General features: G+C 39.0%; 1 protein-coding gene across 1 annotated transcript in view; it reads right to left on the bottom strand.

Annotated features, from left to right (window-relative positions):
* Nucleotides 1-16,034, bottom strand: part of LOC124625802 (exosome complex exonuclease RRP44) — a 150,077-nt gene extending 134,043 nt beyond the window's left edge. The window contains exons 1-2 of the mRNA XM_047149269.1: nucleotides 15,815-16,034; nucleotides 15,317-15,487 (exon numbers count right to left, since the gene is read on the bottom strand). Of these exons, the coding sequence (XP_047005225.1) occupies nucleotides 15,317-15,487; nucleotides 15,815-15,883 (240 nt within the window). The 5' untranslated portion in view covers nucleotides 15,884-16,034. The remainder of the gene's footprint in view (nucleotides 1-15,316; nucleotides 15,488-15,814) is intronic.
* Nucleotides 16,035-20,920: the final 4,886 nt, after the last annotated feature.

The raw sequence follows: 20,920 nt of genomic DNA on the forward strand, positions 1-20,920 counted from the left end.
ATATATCTCATCAGATTTCCATGGTTGGTACAGTTATTGAAAGTACAGTCTATCTGTGTATATCATGTAAGATTGCAAGTGTACTGGAAAAAAAAAAAATAGAGTAAAAACTGATCAATCTGTTTCTTTTAACAGTTATCTTGCATGTGTCTCTAAGACCCTCTAATTATCATTCTTGTCTTGAATATTTTTCTGTCTTTCTAAAACTTCCCCCCACCTCTCTCTCTCTCTCTCTCTCTCTCTCTCTCTCTCTCTCTCTCTCCCCCTGTCTGTCTATTCATCTGCAAAAGAACCACAGGGACTCAGTGCGAGATATTCGATATTCTACTCCTTTTCTCCATGCTATTGCCTGTCATGCCTCCATATATTATTTTCATCTCCATAGCTGTATCCATCAAAGTCTGATGCATCATTTGTTATTAATTTGCAATACCACAGTCAATTAAAATATATTTGAAATTCTTCAAATTATTCTCACATCATCTTCCATTAACCCCATGATGTTGTATAGCCTTCAGGAACGTGGAACAAGTCAAGATATACATTAACAGGTGAAACCAGATATTTCAGGCTACTTCTTTCAAGACGCCTAACAACTAATAATCACTAGTGCTAATGTAATCACACCAGTAATTATAGGATTATTTGGAGATAAATATATTACAAAAAAGCAGCTATTCAAATACTGTTTTTATCCAGTAGTTCATATTAACTACTTTTATAACTTTACTTTAGGGGACAATGTCAGCTGGAGAAGTTGAAATTGATATACTATGAACATTAGCGTTAACTGTTATTTACATTCATATTAATTTTAAAAATTGTTGATAATAAACTCTTCCACTTTATATTTCAATATCTGGAATTACTAATTTCCTGCCTGATGTCTACTGGCAGCCTTTCAAAAACTTCTGCAGCAAAATATAAAACTCCATTCTCAACCCTAGGCAGGAATGCATAGTCCTTATCAGCAGTCCCTAAGCTGTGGATAGCAGCAGCCCTGGCCACTGTGGCTGCACTACACGGTCTAATATTACACATTCTGGACCAGTACAGATACATAAGGGACAAATGAAAATGCAGTGCCTTATGTGTGTGATCAGATGCCAAGCAGTTCTGATCAAAATGACAACAAATAAGCCTGTGATGGAAATGCAAGTCACATTCCTGAATAAGCTTTGCTAGTGCAATAGCCTTTTTGGTTGAAGGATATGATGTACAAATTGTCAAACATACTGTCAAAAGCGACGTGAGCATAATCCTTTGTTCATGGCACCAAGGCGAGACCTCTAAACACCAGTCATTAAAAGCTTTGTTGATAAACCTCATAACTTCTTTGCCAGGAAATTAAATTAATTAAACCATCAAAAATGTACCTTCCTCAAGCATTTGTCAACAGCAAATAAAGATTTATTATCATTACGTAATATTGCATATAGACTTGCTGAGAATAAGTAGCCCCATACCACAACACAACTAATTTACCAGCTGCTGTAGATTTGGCAAAGTTTAAGATTGGCAAGTTTGAGGGGAAACTCCTTTCAAATGTGAATTTGTATAACAATTCCATCTGTCCCGGAACTTAGCACATGGTAGAGAATACCAACACACAATTGAACAAAAAATTAAAAGGAAATTAATTTGGATTACAGATCAATGAGACCAAAGACAATAATAATGATGTACACTTTATTCTTTAAAAAATATGGTTATTATATTATAATTGTATTGTGGGGGCCTTCTCTTTTGTTCAAGATACTGAACACACATTATAAATATGCAATGGACAAACTGTGTTCGTATATATAGTGATGCTGGTCACTTGACGTACCTGTTATCGAGGATTGCAGGAATCATTTGAAACAAAGCTACAGATTCAATGTAGACTCATTGCAACATTCACTGACAACCTCTTGAATCAAAGTATTTGAGTCATCCACTGAATTTAGTCATAGATGTGTGATGAATATAGTAAACAATATAAGAACTCAGATAATGAAAGCAATGTCTTTCATGCTGTGGTAGTGCAGGAGGCAAATACATGTTTGTGTTGTAATTAGGTCAGTTGTGGTGATTCCCTCGTGGCAATGAATTCTCTCATACATTCCTATTACCTAAAGAAACATTTTGGGGTAACTCTTCCCATTCTCAAAGGATATTTTCACTCAGAAACGGGCGGTTGGGGCAATAAGTGGCGGACGTTTGCGAATCTCTTGCCAACCCCTGTTCATTAGTCTGTGTGTGTCTATATATATTCTCATTAACAATATCAGCTTATTCACAAGAATTGGCAGTCATTAATAGGCAGAAATCCAATCTGCACTTGAATTACACTTCCTTGACTCCTGTGCAGAAAGGTGTGCAGTATACTGCTGCATCCATTTTCAATAAGCTACCACAAAAATTCAAAGAACTTAGCAGTAAGCCACATGCTTTCAAATCAAAAATGAAAAGTTTCCTCCTTCTATTCTGTCAAGGATTTCCTTGAAAAATTAAGCTGATTCCTGTTTATATTGTTGATTGCGTTTACATAAACTTCTGGATTGTCTTTTTTTGGGTTCGTCAACATTTTGTTTTATGTCTTATTACTTTTTATGTTGCAATTTCATGTAATGACATGTTCCACAAACTTGGAGATTTGCTCCTCAATTTGGTCCTACAGAACTAGATGGGTAAAAAATAAATAAATACACCACACTTGAAGAATAAAAAAACCAAATATAACAAACACCATGAGACACAATTTTTTAAAAAAAAAAAATAGCACATTTATCCAATATCTCTGATAAGTTAAATCTATTACATCTCTGCCTGCAAGGACACGACATTTACATTTTGAAAATTAGCCCAAAATAAATACCAATGATTAAGTTTCCTTACTGCACCAGTTATAGCGAACATTAAGGGAGGTAGGAAAATATTTTTGCCTAGCTATCGTAATAGGGAACAAATTGCAGCGACTCTGAGAAGCAAACATCAAATATTCAGCTCTGAGGACAGAAATGTGGAGTATGAATGGATAAAATACAAAAGCATTGTATGATAAACCACAGAAGGTTGTGACAGATCAGAAGAATTGTTTTGCTTCAATATCCATATCACAAAGTTGCTTACAAAAACTAACAAAGTTTAACAGATTGTAATGTATACAAAGTTTATTTGACAAACAGAATCTGTACGAAGGCAAAATAAGCATAATGAGAGAAATTCAAGAAGCATTCAATCATCCAAATGATAAAGTCTGCCATATGAGTTGACAAAAAATCCTCAGAAATTTTGGTCATACATAAATAAACCAGTAAACAGACTAAAGTCATCTATTCAGTCACTCAGTGACCACACTAGCACAAAGTGAAAGGTGACAGAGGAAGGACCAAAATACCAAATACGGTCTTCCAAGATTTTTTTCACCAAAGAAGATCATAATATGGTTCCCTCATTTGATATATGTACGAATGCCTAAATTTCAGATATTGAGTTAAGTATCAAAATGATCAGGGAATGGAAAATAAACTAAAATTGTGCAACAATGGAAAAGCATCATGATCACATGAGGTACCTGTTAGATTCTATCAGGATTAAGCAAAAGTACTTGCTCCTGGTCTAGCAGCAGTTTATCATATGTTTTGACAGACATAAACATGGTGTCTGTGTATGTGCGGATGGATGTGTGTGTGTGTGTGTGTGTGGTGCGCGCGCGCGCGCGCGCACGCGAGTGTATACCTGTCCTTTCCCCCCCCCCCCCCCCCCCCCCCCCTAAGGTAAGTCTTTCCGCTCCCGGGATTGGAATGACTCCTTACCCTCTCCCTTAAAACCCACATCCTTTCGTCTTTCCCTCTCCTTCCCTCTTTCCTGATGAAACAAAGTGAAAGCTTGAATTTTGTGTGTATGTTTGTGTTTGTTTGTGTGTCTATCAACCTGCCAGCGCTTTTGTTTGGTAAGTCACATCATCTTTGTTTTTATATATATATATATATGGTATTCTGAAATTATTCATTCAGCTTAATATAGGAGATAGACAACATCAAATCAAATTTATTTAGTTATGGTACATATAGTCCCTAGTGGCAATTTTGATGCTAGAGACGATTTGCACAGAAAATAGTTTAGCATGCTGATTACAGTAGAGCCATTCACAGGAACTGCTTGAATGTGTGAATGTTCAAACAATCCTGGCATACCCACAATAATACCAGCAGCAGTGGCAATTCAAGCAACGAGGTCTTCTTCTGTTTCCACAACATTTCATACACCAGCTGCTTCAAATGCCCCCAGAGGAAGAGATCCAAACATATGAGGTCAGATGGCCACAGAATCACCTCAGCTGAACCATCAATTCTCAAAGGTGGCTCTCAGATGATGCCTCGCAGCAATACTAAAATGGGGTGGCACCCCATAGTGTTAGAGGTGCATCTTTTGTCTATCATTCAGAGGTACATTCATAAGTAGTTCTGTCAATATATGTTCCACAAAGATGCAATATTTCCATCCACTGAATCAGAATGGAGGACTGTTTGGCTCAATCAACCTGTCACTGAGAATGCTGACCCACATATTATCACTGAATCACTGTCAATGAGCATGAGGTCAACTACCTCGAGGATGCACATGTGCCGAAACATGTTAATTGTGGATATTGAAACAGTCTTCACAAGTGAACAAAGCCGCGTATAATGAGTGCAGGGAAGTCTTGTAAAAACCATTATGCAATCTGCATGCACTGGAGAAAATCTTCAGGTGCTTAGTGCTGCTATGCACTGTGGAAAAGATGAAGCTACTGGTTATGTAATGCTTTCTCAATTGCTGTATCCACAAATTCATTTCCCTGAATTGCCATCTGCCCTCGTACCCAACAGATAACATTAGGGCAACCAAAATTTGCAATATCATCCATCTGCTTTGACCCGTGATGTTACTGTGTTGTGATGTGTGATGTTATGTTGGTGCAGTGTATTTGAAATGGGTCATATTTGCAGAGGGTTTGTAGGAGTGTGCGGTGGCACTCGGCAGTGTGTTTTTAAATTGTTTGAATGTTTTGTTAGTGAATGATTGGACTGCTTTAGTGCTGTATGTAAGAATAATATTTGAACTGTTTATGACAGTTTGTTAGTTTGATATTGGGCATTTTTGCAATAGATTCATTTTTGGGTTTGGAGTTTTTAATGCATTGTGTTGTTTATGACTGGAGATTAAATTTAATGTTTCATTTTTGTTGGTTATGGATCTCATAATGAAGTTACAGAACAGGTTGCTGGATTGTGATTAGCAGATATTGTGGAGTCTGTTTCACCTACATTGGTGAGGTTAGGTTTTCAACATTAGGTATATGAGTGGGTTTTGGTGTTGCCGTTACCACGGACTTCATTTTAGCTATATAGGTCAAGTGACCTGTTCAGTACTGTAGTTTACTGGAGTTCAGTACTGGAATTGCTGAGCTGTCCATCATGTGGTTTTGTGTTGTCATTGATTTCATTTAATCTATGTAGATCAAGTGAAATTTTCAATACCAGTTGTTTTCAGGTTTTTGTTTGCTTTTTTGTTGTGCAAGTACTTGTTTTGGTGTGTCTTCATTATTAGGATTGTTGTATATTTAGGTTGTCCTTACCCAAAAACCCATAATTCACACAGTTCTCATTAATTTCATGCTAGTTCAGCAATTAAATATTTTTCGTATTATTTGTGTCAGTTTGCATGTATAAAGTGTGACATCATCTTCACCATATTGTGTGAGCTAGAAATGGGGTTGTCTGTCGTCTTGCTGGTGTCACGGGTCAAAGCTGGTGGGTGGTACCAGAATCTCTCCTACTTCCTACCCGAGCCTTTGCAGAAAGAGAAGGGAGTCCCAGGTGTATTGGAGATATTTGTCTGCATGGTTCATGGTTAGTACAGACTTGAGGTAATTCTTTCACGTCTATAGGTAATTCACTAATGCAGTTCATTTACAATCTGGTTGGTTCTAGGATTTTTTCTGTCGATCATAGATTACTTCATCTCAGTCAGTCATTTGCTTATTTGAAGCATGCCGGGGTATGCCATGTTTTGAGGTGCACATTAAACTGTACACCCATCTGTATTTGACTGAGTCAGCCAGTTGAAAGCTTGGAGAAAGGCCACTGTCCGGTTGTCAGAGACTGTTCAGGTGTGTGTGAGTTGCATTTGCTTTTGTGTGTGTGTGTGTGTGTGTGTGTGTGTGTTTTATCTGATGCTGATGAGGCTTGTTTGGCCAAAAGCTTTGTGTGACAGCCTTTTTGTTGTGCCTATTTGCGACTCAGCATCTCCACTATATGGTGAATAGCAACTATCCTTTTCATAATATTGTCATTATTCCAGCCTGGATGTTTCATTGTTTTATTTTGGATCCCTTTAGTGATAGCTAAAATTAACATCCAAACTAAAACCTGCAGGAAAGCCCCTAGGGCATTCTAAACTCCCCGACAGCTTAGATATATTATCTTTGTAATGGTGGGTGTTGCTCTGACTTTACAGCAGGCTAATATTCTTGGATGTCACTGCCTGCAGCTCATTTTCACATTGTGGACAAGTCTGACATTCTAACTATGAAATAAAGTAGTTGACACATTTTGTTCTTAAACTTTGCAGTGTACTCACAAAACACAAATTTTACAATAAACTGGTACAGAGTGAGCATTAGGAAAGTTGCAGCAGAACTGACTCTCATATGGTCACTGCCATGTCTCTTAAATAGGATTACATTAATGCTTTGTCCTTCTTTGCAGTATTACAAACATGATTTTTCCAAACTTACAATTAAAATGTTAAAGATTTGTGGAAATTACGTATGACATAAATTACAGTATATTGCAAACTATTTCATCAGACAACAATATTATGAAATGTACTAAATGGTTCATGGGAAATTACATTGAGATCTCCTGCCAATAATGCTTCCCGTTAATACTGAAGTGTCTGTTAAATTACAACTGACAATTTAATGCTAACATGAATTTTATATCAGTAAAAATTGTGTTTTTGCAGAATAAATGATTTTTCGGGTAGAAGAGCATTAGAAACAGATACCAGAAATGTAGACACATTGACAGTAGCAATAACATTTTGTAATGAAACAAAGTTTCTTAATGATAATGAGTCTGCATTGGAGAATTACCTAAATTTGAAATAAGAAGAGTTTAAATGATGATAAACATATGAAGAAACAAAATTAATTCATTTACACAACATGTAATTACTTTATGTGACATTGGTATTGTATACTGGGGTTGAGTTGGGTGTTGTAATCTAGAGTTGAGTTTGTGTTGCTTAGTACTGTAAGTGTCATCCCTCTCTGCCACATTACATCATGACCTGCCTTCATGTACTGTCAAAAAATCATACTTAGTTGTATACCATTACCAGGATCAGCTGCTCCCAATCTAACTGCATAATGCTCTGTGTCTCATTACCACATGAAACCTTTATCCACTGGTCCAAAGACCAATAATGGCATTGAAACTTTTGGCAGATTCAAACAGTGTACTCTGCCAGACCTCAAACATGGGATCTTTGCCTTTTACAAGCAAGTGCTCTACCAACCGAACTACAAGGGTGGTTTGAAAATTTCTCAGTATCGCCACGAGAGGTCAGCGCTAGGGCAACAAGTTGTCCAGACCTGCCGTGTATTTACCAACTTTCTGGCCACATAAGCCCGCACTGTGGTTTGCACAAGTCGAGCCCAGTTTCCATCATGTGAGAATCACAATATATACTACAAAGTTTGCAATAGTGGTTAGTCAACTAGACCATGGGTACATTGCAAAGATTGAAGATATGTGATAACTGCGCCACTTACAACAAACTCCTACGAGAAATTGAAGGCGGAACTGCTTCATAGAATCTCTGTATCTCAAGAACAGTGCACCATGCAACTTTCGACTCAGGAACATATCGGTGACCAGAAGCCATTGCAGTACCTCAGACACCCGAGGAGCAAGGTTGACACTGGCACCATACTCCACAACTGGTTGCGCATGTCACGGAGAGGTCGCCTACCACCACAAGTAAAGGCTAACATCACAGACCGAGATGCCATTGAATGCAGTGGCCAAGTTGGCTGACAATATAATGGTTGCGATGAATCCTGCCCCAATAAGTGCAAAGGCAGCATCATGTAGACAACAACAACAATGGTAACATATGCTGACTATGAGAATCTTGCAACTAAGGTTAATGTGCTCACCCAACAGATCAGTGAACTGTTATCTTGGCATAATAATAGTAGCAACAGGAACTGCTCCCATATAAAGTCAAGAAGTTGCTCATCTGCAACATCTTCGACTTTTGGGGCTGATCAGCACTCCATCTATTGGTATCATCATAGATTTGGGGATCAGGCATGCAAATGCACCACACCTTGCACCTATCCAAATGCCAGTGGCAATCAAACATAGACACATCATGTGATTGCCAAGCACAGTCACAGCGCCCATTTGTAACTGACAGGAGGTCAAGCCGCAATATTCAGTGGACAAAGAGTTGGATTTATGTATGTTTCCTCAAAAACTACTACACGGCAGTCAACAACCAACCTTGTTCTGCCTGTCCATGGTGAACAACTATTATATCCAAAGTACAGTAAGCAACCAATGGAATTAGATTCGCGACTTCACAATTGTGAGTGTGATGGAGCTCATCATTGCAGCTGATTTCCAAGCATACTATCACCTGCTACCAGATGCAGCGAAAGCACAAATTGCTGATAGCACAATGGCTTGACAGCTTCAGGTTTCTGACATAGCACAGCAGTGCACACGGTCAAGATTGTGCAAATGGCCAGTGGCAAGTACATGTGCTTACTGCAGAAATTTCCAGTCTTGAAGCTACCAGCAGGGATGGATAAAGAAGTACGTCACAACACAGTACACCATACTAACACCACTGACAGTCCACCTGTCTCGTGTAGACCCAGACGTGACTTCCGACAGCTTAGCCATTACAAAGGCAGAATTTGACAACATGCTGAAGGTGGGTATTATTTGTCCGTACAGTAGCCCACGGTCATCTCCTTTGCACCTTGTGCCAAAGAAGTGTGGTGTGTGGTGCCCATGTGGAGATTATTGTGCATTCAATGCCCGAAGAGTGCCAAATGGTACGCAGTGCCTTTGTTACAGAATTATAATTATGCATTATGTGGTGCAACCTTATTCAGTGTTTATTCAGATCCCAGTAGCAGAAGAGGATATCACAAAGACTGCCATCATCACCCCATTTGGGTTATTTGAGAGCCTTTTTATGACATTCAGCCTATGGAATGCTGCACAATCATGGCAAAGATTCATCAACTTGGTACTGGAAGATCTTCCTGTCTGTTTTGCCTCCTGGATGACATTCTTGTCTTTTTGTCTACTGCGGAGCAGCATAAATAGCACTTAATTGAAGTCTTCAAGCGATTAGAACATTATGGGGTGGTTCTGAACACTGCTAAGTGCATATTTGGTCAGTGAAAATTAACTTCCACGGACATCAGATTTCATCTAGGGGCTCACTACTTTTACCTGAAAAAGTGGAAACCATTTTACAAATTACTCAGTCAAATATGGTTAGAGAATTACATCACTTCCTAGGCATGCTCAACACCTACCGTCGACATCTGCCTCATTCGGCCAAGCTACAAGATCTGTTGGCATGGCACTCAGCAGTCCAAAAATCAGGGGCAACTCAGTGATACAATGGATGGATGTCATAAGCTCTGGGTTCAAAGTGACAAAACAGAGCATATCAGATGCAGCAGTTGTCACACACCCTGAAGTGGATGCACCCCTCTTGCTAGTTGTATATGCAGCAAAATGGCCACCAGTGCAGCTTCAGAACAGCTACATGAGGGCACATGGCAGCCAGCAGCTGTCTCCAACATAGCCAAAATGAAGGGCATGTGACAGAGAATTCTACATTATTTGTGAGGCGAACAAGTACTTTCGCTTACAAATGAAAGCTAGAGTTTAATATTTTCACAGATCATAAACTGTTCAGTTATGTGTTCTGACAAAACAGTAACAACTGCTCACCTTGCCAACATAACCATCTGGTATTCATCGCTGCGTTCACCACGGACATCAGACGCATTTCGGGAATCGACAATTGTCTTTCCCGAATCAACAATTGTCTTTCCTGTGTCTACAGTCTCTCAAGTGCCATCAGTTTTCCTTGACTCCCCAATGCATAAGAGACTGACCAGGAACTCCAGAACCTTCTCAAGGACACATTGTCAACCATGGAGCTGGGATTAGTCAATGCTCCTGGTGCAGATGTCAAACTGTACTGTGGCCTCTCAACCGGAAAACTTAGTCCATTCTTGCCTCCTAAAGTCTGCAGATGCACCTTCAATTGCTTGCATAACATCATCCTGGTGTTAGATCAACATTTCACCAAGTCTCAGCCATTTGTTTGACCTGGAATCCAAACAGAATACCACGAATGGACTGGTACATATGTTAAGTGTTAATGAAGCAAAGCTTCCCGCCATGTGCACATGCCAGTGGGGGACCTTCCAGACACACCTACACAATTCACACATATGAATATCAACGTTGTAGGCCCATTATCTCCACTGAATGGAGAGTGTTATATTCTGATTATAACCAACTGTTTCACTCACTGGCCATACGCAGTGCTAGTTGATAGTACCTCTGCAGAAACCTTAGACCTCTGCAGCACTGTTTCCTACATGGCTACAAGCTACCATCTGGCGAGTGATGGTATGGTAGAATGCTGGCATCATTCTCTAAAGAGAGTACTCATGTGTCATAAAAAACAAATTGGACCACAGCTCTACGAATGGTTTTATTTGGTCTTAAGTGTACTTACAAGGCAGACTTAAGATTCCTCACCAGCAGAATTAGTTTACAGCAAAGTGTTGCGGCTTACAGCAGAGTTTATAAAAACACAGTTCTCCCAGCTTTCTGACCACAAATATTGCAATTTCATTTGTCAGCTGAGGGAACAAATTTAACAATTTGCACTCGACAAGTGATGTGCAAAACAGCACACCTCCCAGCTGTATACATCATGACTTTAAAACACACAACACACAACATACTTCATACATATGTCGTCAAACCCTCACTTCAACCACTGTACACATGGCCACACTGAGTCCTGCAACAAAGAGTATGCGGTCTGTACATATTAGTAACTGGCAAGACCTCTACTGTCTCTATCAACTGTGTCAAATCTACATATGTTTTCCAGGAAGTACTACTGACTGTTGTACTACAGCTTGAAGGAGCTTCACCAGCTCTACACCACCCATCGCAAACCCTCTTCCAGAGAGTACAACACAGTCAGGGCAACTCATGGATTTCCCAGCAAGTTTTCTGGATGGCACTCCCCTTCTCCCGACGGCCTGATATAGTGGTCGATATTATGGTCCTCATTGTGCAGCGTCATTTCATCCATGTGCATATGTATGTTTTTTGTGGCTATCAAAACATTTTTCGCAGCAGCCACCAGAGTCACTGTTTCACTCTTATTAGGGATGCACTTAGACTTGTTAACTAAATTATTGTTTTTCAGAGAGTATATTTCTTGGTTACAGTGTCAATAGAGGGTTATTCATGTTTCTTGAAGGAAAATTCTACTTATATGCAGAACTTCTTCGAAGCTGTTGACTCCCAATAAATGTCTTTCCCGTGTCAAGCAATAAAGTATTGGTTTGTTCCTGTACAATAGTTTATATTTCGTATGCCAGCCAGGCTAGATCTCAACATGTGCAACCAAAACAGTCGGATGGCAGATTCTGCAGCCAGTCCACAAAGTACTGGGTAATTATAATTAAACTGTCCCTATTTAACACATTATAACTCAGAAACTAATAACTATATGACTACCAAACTTGGTATCATTAATGTCAATGGCATGGGAAAGAAAAATAATGCAGTATCAATTCAATTCAAACAATGGGTCGACAGAAGCGTCCGATCCCACGCGTCGGCTTTGACCCGTGGCGTATGGGTGTTGTCGTGTGTGACATCATGACGGCGCGGAGTTTGGTTTGAGTGTGGCTGTCTCCAGTTCTGTTTTATCTTATTTTATTTATGTTTCTGGTCTGTTTGTTCTATCTTGTGAGATTTTTTTTTAAATTTAAAAACACTTATTACTTATTTTAATTATCTGTTTTCTCGAATTTCTGTTTTAGTTTAATATATTTATCTTTCAGATCTGTTCGTTCTATCCCGTGAGATTTTTTTTTAAAAAGACAAAAAACACTAATCAGTTACTGAAGCATCTTTATCTTCTACGGGTTGCATGGGTTACGACCCCTGGGAGGTGGGTGGGTATTCATGCATGGCTGTCTTCACTTACACGTTGTAGCTACGCAAGGTGTCTAAATTTGTTTATATTTAGTTTGCCCCCCACCCAAAACACCCCATTCCCCGCGCTTGTCCCGTTAGTGTCATTAGGCTTCTTGTGGAAAGTGTGTGTATTTGTTTTTGTTTCCGCCATATTTGTGACGTCATGGGTCAAAGCAGACGGGTGGGATCGGACGCTTCCGTATTTCCCAAACAATTTTAATGTGCTAGTACAGTATATCATACCATTACATACCGGTACAATTACAGCTACAAATGGGGCTCCATATGGTGCCCATCAGTGTTCAGAAGAGTCTGACAGTGCAGGATTGGATTTTGCACAGCAGAACAAAGCATGTCCATAGGTATGCTGGCTACCTCTCTGCACTTCAGATCAGCACATGCGTGAATGTTCCCCTGGTAAATCATATCCTTCAGGAAGCCCCACAACCAGAAATCACACAGAGTGAGATCAGGTGATCATTCTGGCCAAGCATTTAGAAACAATTGGCTGATAGTTAGATTGTTTCTAAATGTGTTTCAGAGAAGCAGGTGAGTTTCATGAGCGATGAATAGTAGGGCTTCACCTTTCATGAAAACTGTTGAATTCAATGCATCTCTCTCCTGTAGGTTGGGAATGACATGCTGGTGAAGCATATTGCAGTAACGCTGGCCAATTACACTGCACATCTTTTGTCCTTGAGCACTAACTTGCTCAAAAAAGAATGTCTCAACGATGAAATGTAACCATGAAGTCACACCATAGAGTGACACATTCATCATACAGAAGAACTTCATGCACAGTGACTGAGGTGAAGATCCCCACACTCAGCAATTCTGTGTTCATCTCACCCATTAGAGAAAAATGAGCCTCATCCGTCCATAGATTGACCTAGGACCAGCCCTTGTCAATTTCAATCCTTGCGTTAAAATGGGGAGCGAAATCAACATATTGTGCATCCTGAGGTGCAAGCTGCTGTACGATATGGGTCTTGTATGGATAACATTTGAGAATGGTTTGCAGCATCTTCTGTATGGTGGACCACAGGATGTTCAACTGTCGTCACACTGCACACGCACTGCCTGACAATCAGGAATTGCGCACAGTGTTGTCTGCCATAGCAATAGTGATTTCATCAGCAACATCCAGTTCGCCAGTTGATTCAGAATTCTTCATCACACTTCACACAGCACATGGACAAACAAGACCCTTCCGTAATCCTGTCAGCCAGTGACATTCCCGAAGAGCAGCTGCAGGATTATTGTTGTTTTGATAATAGTGCTTCACCAATAATGCGCTGTTCCTTTTGTCAAAGCTCATGTTGACACATCAACAAGTGCGCTGCAACTGGTCACGTATGTGAGACTATGAATAACGAGGACTGATAGCAGTACCTGGTGGCCATTGTTGGAACTGGATGGTGGCACTGTAACACATGGAGATCATGCAACCCATACTCTGGACATTAATGTTACCAAGTTTGGTACTCGTGAGGTAATTAGTTTCCATGTTATAATGTGTTAAATACAGAAAGTTTAATTATAGCCACCTCGTATCAAAAGTTTTTGATATGTTTGAATGTAATTCTGTTTCAATTTGCTTGGAGGATAATTTTGATCTTGATGCGTTAAAAAGAGAAAAATCTAAAAATGAAGACACTGAGAAACAATGTGGAAAATTAACAGGGTCACTCTTGTATGCTACATTAGGTTCCAGACTACGCATTTGTGTGGCAGTAAATATTCTAAGTAGGTAACAGTTATGTGCAAGTTTGGACTTATGGAATACTTTAAAATGTGTATTGCATTATATTAGGGGAACCCTAAAACTGAATCTGTTATATGCTAGGGATGAAAATTGTACCACTCTGATTGGGCTAGTGACAGAGTAGATAGAAATTCCACAGGTGGTTATCTTTTCAACGTTTTAAAGTGTCTCTGTCATCAACAGAATCAGAATTTGTAGACTACAGTGTGCCAAACATGAAGCTTGTAGGCTCAGCAATTTATACTACAGTGTTTTTGGCAGTCAAAGAGCTTCTGTACTTATGAAGATGATATGCTAGTAACAAGCCTTTGCAAGAACACGTAGTTCCCTCATGAACTTAAGTGCGTAAATGTCAAAATTTTATTTTTTAGGGAGAAAGTTTTGCTAAGAAAGTATTGTTCAAGCACAAATTAAAAACATGTTGATGTTGTGATGAAACCACTAGGAAAATAAAATCTGAAATATTTTGAGGCTTGCTAGGACTTATTTATATCAGGTAATTTAGTTTTTGTAACACCAATAATTACTGTCAAGGGAAGGTGTTGGTGGTACAATGACAATTCTGCTTTAAGGTATCTTCTTTTGGCTTATGTTAATTTACATTCTCAGACGCCTTTTGCTTTTATTTTAGTCTCTGTGTGTGCATTACAGTCACCTGCCATTAAGCTGTAAGCTATTCCATATTTAAATAAGTTAAGTATAGACAGACTTATTATCAAGCTACATTTTCTACTTTTACATCTATACTCTGCAAAGCACCATGAGGTGCAATGGCACTAATCACCTTGCTGTTGAATGTCCCAAATCCCCCAAAATACATCTAACCCCCTTTGTTGTATGCCTGCAGCTTTTTGTCTTACAACTGGGAAGTGGAAGATGGTGAATGGTTGCCACTGCTCACACTACATCATTCAACAAATGACGGCAACTTCTTTCACAAGACATAGGTAATGACATTTAAAAAAAAATTCAGGCATTTGCCAAACTGTAGTAACATGTAGGAAAGCATTATACTGCTACACAATTAACGACGGTAAGTTGTTGCTCTACATGATATAAGAGTTGTGCTTCTCTAATCACATTCAAATAGGCATCCTAGAAGACGAACCACTCAATCTTCATCTAAAGATGACACGTCCAGTACTTCAGCATCATGTGTGTGTTACATCTTTATGTTTCTATTTAATGTGTATGTAACTAACGAAACATATGTAATGTACATGATAAATGCATATGAACAATTTACCTGGTTTAATATGACACATGTGTCAAGCACAAGGTAATGTGGGTATTGGAATCTTGACGATTTCGATACGGGACTTGAACTCAGTCTTTTCTCATCTTGTGACTGGTAACAAGTACTGCACACTTCTGACCCACAACCTATATCATTTCGAAGATAATGTTCTCGAACAACCTGAAATTTTTTCACATACAATTATTCATAATATGATTCTGTGTAAGTTTCTTAATTGAGCTAACGACACTTAAATGATGTGTTATTAACACGAGAACTTCGAGGATGTTTTTTCTTGCATTTCAAGCAAAACTAAGTTATAAAGCCAGCTATCATTTTTGACATTTTGCGAAACAGGTATCTGAGAGAAATAATCTGAACACCTGGTGCCACGATAATACAAGTGAACAACTAAAAAGGTCTTACGAACATCAGTTAAATGACTAAATAAACTTTAAAGTAATTGTATTCAGAACGGAAATTATAATTTTCATATACATTTAGCACCTTAACAATATTTCCAGCTTTAGTTTTTCGTAGAAACACTTTCTGTCTAACTTTAGAGCCCTGTACCATTTTCTACTATGCGATACACAAAAAAAACAACAACCCCACAACACACACGCTCAAAGCAAACACGGCGTCTATTACACTGTAAACACGAAGTATAAACACTGTATGTCAAAGTAATTAGCAACGTTTTTGGCTGTGCTCTATCTTTCGTAACATCCTTGGTTCTTGGACTGTCTCTCGCCAGTAAATCCACAGTCTAAAGGCCCGTCCACACGCAACGATCTGTCTGCGCAAATGTGTGCGCACATCACATCTGTACAGACAGATCGTTGCGTGTGGACAAGAGTTTTGCACCAACCTGAGGTGTGTGCAAACCTGGAAGTTGGAGTTGGAGGTTTGAGCGAAACCTCTCAAATCTGTGGGTTCAAACCACATCTGCGCAGACAAGTTGGAGCGTGTGGACAGCAAATCGCCCCAAATCTGGTGCGAAACAGCTGTTTGCTCAGTCTAATGTTTGTATTTGTGCGCACAGGGCATTAAAATGGCTGATACTCGTCGGTGTTCTCGAGAGTTTGTAAGTGAATTCATTGAAATATATATAAACCACCCATGTTTGTGGAAGATTAAAAGTAAAGAATGTAGTGACGGAGACAAAAAAAAAGCAGCATACAATGCTGTAATTGAAAAATTGCCGGCAGTTGACGCCTCGGCAAACAGAGAAACAGTAATAAAAAAATTCGTTGCGAACTCTGTCTAGAATTCAGAGTGGAGTTTTGCATCCTGTAACAATAGTTTGTAACAGGTTGCTTCTACACAGTAGCGAACTGAAAATGCCTACTCAGAAACAAAGTAAACCATAGCTCATTGGTCATGTAGGTATATAATCTCTAATAATATAGGCCTACTGTGTTTCAAACACGTCTACAGCATCAAAAATATTATCTGTAACTTGGCAGACTTAATTTACTTGACTTGCCTTCATGAACTCATTCTACAGGACAGCGTAAATAGCTTCACATGTGTTGGGTATTATTTCACTCAACGTTTGTTTCGATATTGCAGTTGAAAATTCCAAATCCTTGTAGCTCCTTCCTGTTGTTAGAAATCTTAACGTTACTGCCAGCATTCCTGAGGAGAAATTGCCATTCTCATGAAGTATTTTTTCTCATAATATGAGGGGTTACAAGCTTTAAGAGATAATTATAAGTTTCGACATTCATCCGCAAATAATTTCGACAGTCGTTAGGTTCGCCCAGCAACTCTCGCAGTAAATTTACGTGAGAAAACTGCTTTCGCTTTCGCAGCCACTGTCTACACCATTTTTACCGCTTTCTCTGTTTCCTGCGGTTGGTCTGAATGTTTTTTGCAACACAAGTTGCGAACACAGACCACAACAAAACTTCCTCCATTTCTATATTTCAAAATAACTGAATTAAATTTTTGACGTTTACGGAGAGCGTAGTCGCTTGCCACGGATATTTCGTTTCTACACCGACAGATGGCGGGCGAGTAGTAGATTGGGGTTTTGTGTCGTGTGAACACACCACATTTGCAGCGATCTTTTGCATGTACAGACATCTGCGCCGATGTCTTGCGCAGACAGATTGTTGTGTGTGGACTGGGCTTAACATCACAGTCACCACACATCATCTCAATTTGTTGCCTACTGCGCCGGCATCGCGTCAAGCGGTCAGTAAGTAAAACTACTCAAACAATTTCCTTTACTTCACATCTATGGTCACAAATTTTTATGTCATCAGACTATAATATCGCCACTTGAGCGCAAATCAATTACTCTCTCTTCACTTTTTCCTTTGTAACAATGAAACTTTTGTCGTGCTCTATTTCACTTCCTTTTATAACTGCAGTGCCTCTTACACCTTATAAGACAACTAAAGACTTCACTGATTGTCCCCCCATTTATTTTAAATAAAGATGGAGCCGTGTGTAGGTAGTGAACTATGTACCACTGAAAGTAAATCGAAAAATAAAGTGTGCAAAATGCGTTAATTTTGCTATATATTGTGATGATAAGTGTATTTCATGCTTCATTGTATCAAAAGTTACTGAAAATATTGAGGAAGAACGAAACAGCAAAGCGAATTACTCGTGTGATCCAAGCACATCTTCACATGAGTACAACTCGGAACAATGCTCCTGCGAAAAGAGAACAAACAAAGGTATGATGTGTTTTAATTGTAAGACTATTTATCATATCAGAATGTCAAAGCTATCTAAGTCAGAAAATCTGTTTCTGCTCGAAATGTGAAAGCAAAGAATTAGGCCTAAAGCCAAATGAATACAGATCCACTACCGAAATTATTTCAGTGCTACTTCAGGAAATGTCTCACTTAAAACAAAAAGTAATACTGCATTTAGTGCATTCGAAGAACTCAATAACGGTAAAACTCAAAGAACATCGCATGAAAACGAAAATGTTTGTGCAAATCTTTGCAAAAAGTGTTCCAAAATGACAAAGAATGGTGTCGTATGCGTGTGCTGCAAAAGCACATTTCATTATCGATGTGCCAAATTAGACCCCTCACTAAAAAATAATGTACTTTACGTACAAGTGTGGAAGTGGGAATTATGCTACTCAATAAGAACAACAGTCCAGATGTCTCAGAGTCTTCTAATATAAACATCGCAAATAGGTGCTCGCTAGTCACACAAGTGAAAAACAGTTCTAAAGATTAAAGTGAAGAAACCCGTGCTAAGGTAAATAACAGCTCTGAAGATAATCAGTCCGATCAACATGCTGCTACTTCCCAACACCATCAGCCACAATCTCAAAGCTCCAAGGAAGATAAATCAAGAAGAAAACTGATGCTTATTGCCGACAGCCATTGGCGCGGAATAGCTTCTCATATACTAAATGAGGCATCTACAAGGATTGCTGCTACAGGACTCATGAAACCAGGTGCAGGTTTAACTGAATTGAGGAAACATGCAAACTCGGTAGAAGTCGGTAAGTTATCCACAAATGATTACGTTGTGCTAATTGGAGGAGCGAACGATATCTTTAATAAAGAAACATCAAACGTCTGTCAGGAACTAAAGGAATGTTTGAGTCACTTAACTCATACTAATGTTGTTGTTCTCAACATCCTGCATCATCATGATCTACCTCAATGGTTAAGACTGGTGATAATCCGAGGTGTAATAATTTACCAAACAGTGCGAGTTTATGGGGAGATGCTAAGCTATCGAAGTTTAGCTACGAACCAAGCTCTACACATTCAATATTGAAACAATATGTATCTGAAAATGTTAAGCATAATACTTGTGAAGACAAAAAAGTAACAGTAAATTTACTATATCAAAATATAAGAGGTTTAAAAAAAATTAATGTATTTCACATCTGTTTAGATGAGCTGCAGTCTACAAATCCTGTTGATATTATTTATATTTCTGAACATCATTTAAGTATAAAATTGAAATACTTAATATGAAAGGGTATACCTTAGCTTCAAAGTATTGTAGAAAAGAGATGGAGAAAGGAGTTGTCACTTATAATTATAAAAACATTGACATGCTGTAGTGATCAGCATTTCGAAGCATGTGCCACACAAGTAGAAACACACAAAAGAAAAATAATTATAGTCACAATATACCTGGCTCCAACTGGTATTTTCCAGCTATTCATTAAACAGCTTTATGCAGTATTAAATTTCTTAACTTCTAAAAATAATGAACTCATACTAAGTGGAGATTTTAATTTAAATTTTCTGGAAGATAGTCACTCAAGATCCATACTAGAGTCCCTTCCACTTCTTATAATCTCATTCCTAAGTACAGTTTCCAACCAGGATTATGGGTACCAGCAGCACTGCTATTGATAACATTTTCATGGATACTACCAAACTAGCAAATCATAGTATAAATCCAATATTTACTGGCCTTTCAGGTCATGATGCCCAGTTGCTTACATTTAATATAGTTTGGTCTGATTCGACTAATAACAGGAAATGGAAAACTATACAAATAATAAATGAAACAGGAATTGAAGGTATAAAAAACTGTTTGAGGAATACAGACCCAGGATAAATGAAAAATATAACTGTTTGTCTAATACAGTCATAGGTCACATCAAAATTTTCTGCCCAATGAAAGTAATCAAAGCAAATAGATAAAATGTTTCAAAACCTTCGATTACAAATGGAATAAAAGTATCTTGCAAAACAAAAAGAAGACTGTACTTAAGGTCAAGGGAAAACGATACCTACAGAGCTAAATCACATTACAAATTATATTGTAAAATTCTAAACAAAGTAATCAGAACCTCAGAATGTATTTATTTTCAAGAAAAAATAAATGCCTCTAATAACAAGATAAAAATATATGGAACATAGAAAAAGTGTAACAGGAAAAACTAATCAGACAAATGAGGAAATTATGTTAAATGTAAACATTGACTTGATTAGAGATACCTCCAAAATTGCAGACACTTTCAACATCTTTTTCCTTTCACTAGCAGACAACTTAGGTTTGCATAGTTCCTCAGAAGACAGCTTAAAATATTAAAAACATGCATTTCTGGAGATGTAACTCTTCAGGCTTTCCCGGCGATCTAATGACATCTTGGGTTGTCGGGTGTTCTGCCGGATATCAGCGTCGTACTTGCACGATATTTCGGTCACGTAGATCGAGACCTTCATCAGGTGCGACCTGAGACTGCTCCTCGAGTGGATCTGGTCCAGTATTTATGCCTATGGACTTCCCCCTCCACCAATGGCTGCAGGCGCTTCCTCTGTGGTCCGCGCCCATTCCCTGTGACCTGCTGGAGCGTTGCTGCTCCGTTTTCCGTCCGCTGCGGTTCTAGGTGTTCCCTCTGCGGTCCGCGCCCACCAAACCCGCTCCTGGGGGTTTCATCTACGGTCTGGGGTACCAGGCGTTCCCCCTGCGGTCCGCGCCCGCTCACCACGGCCTGTTGGAGCGTTGCCGCTCCGTTTTTCATCTGCTGCGGCTCTGGATGTTCCCTCTGCGGTCCGTGCCCACCAGTCCCACTTCTGGGTGTTCCATCTTCGGTCTGGTGCTCCTGGCAGTCCGTCAGGGGCTCGTTTACCATCTCCATGTCTCTGGTTCTTCTGTTTGTGTAGT

This window comes from Schistocerca americana, chromosome 1 (genome assembly GCF_021461395.2).
Source record: "Schistocerca americana isolate TAMUIC-IGC-003095 chromosome 1, iqSchAmer2.1, whole genome shotgun sequence".
Lineage (NCBI taxonomy): Eukaryota > Metazoa > Arthropoda > Insecta > Orthoptera > Acrididae > Schistocerca > Schistocerca americana.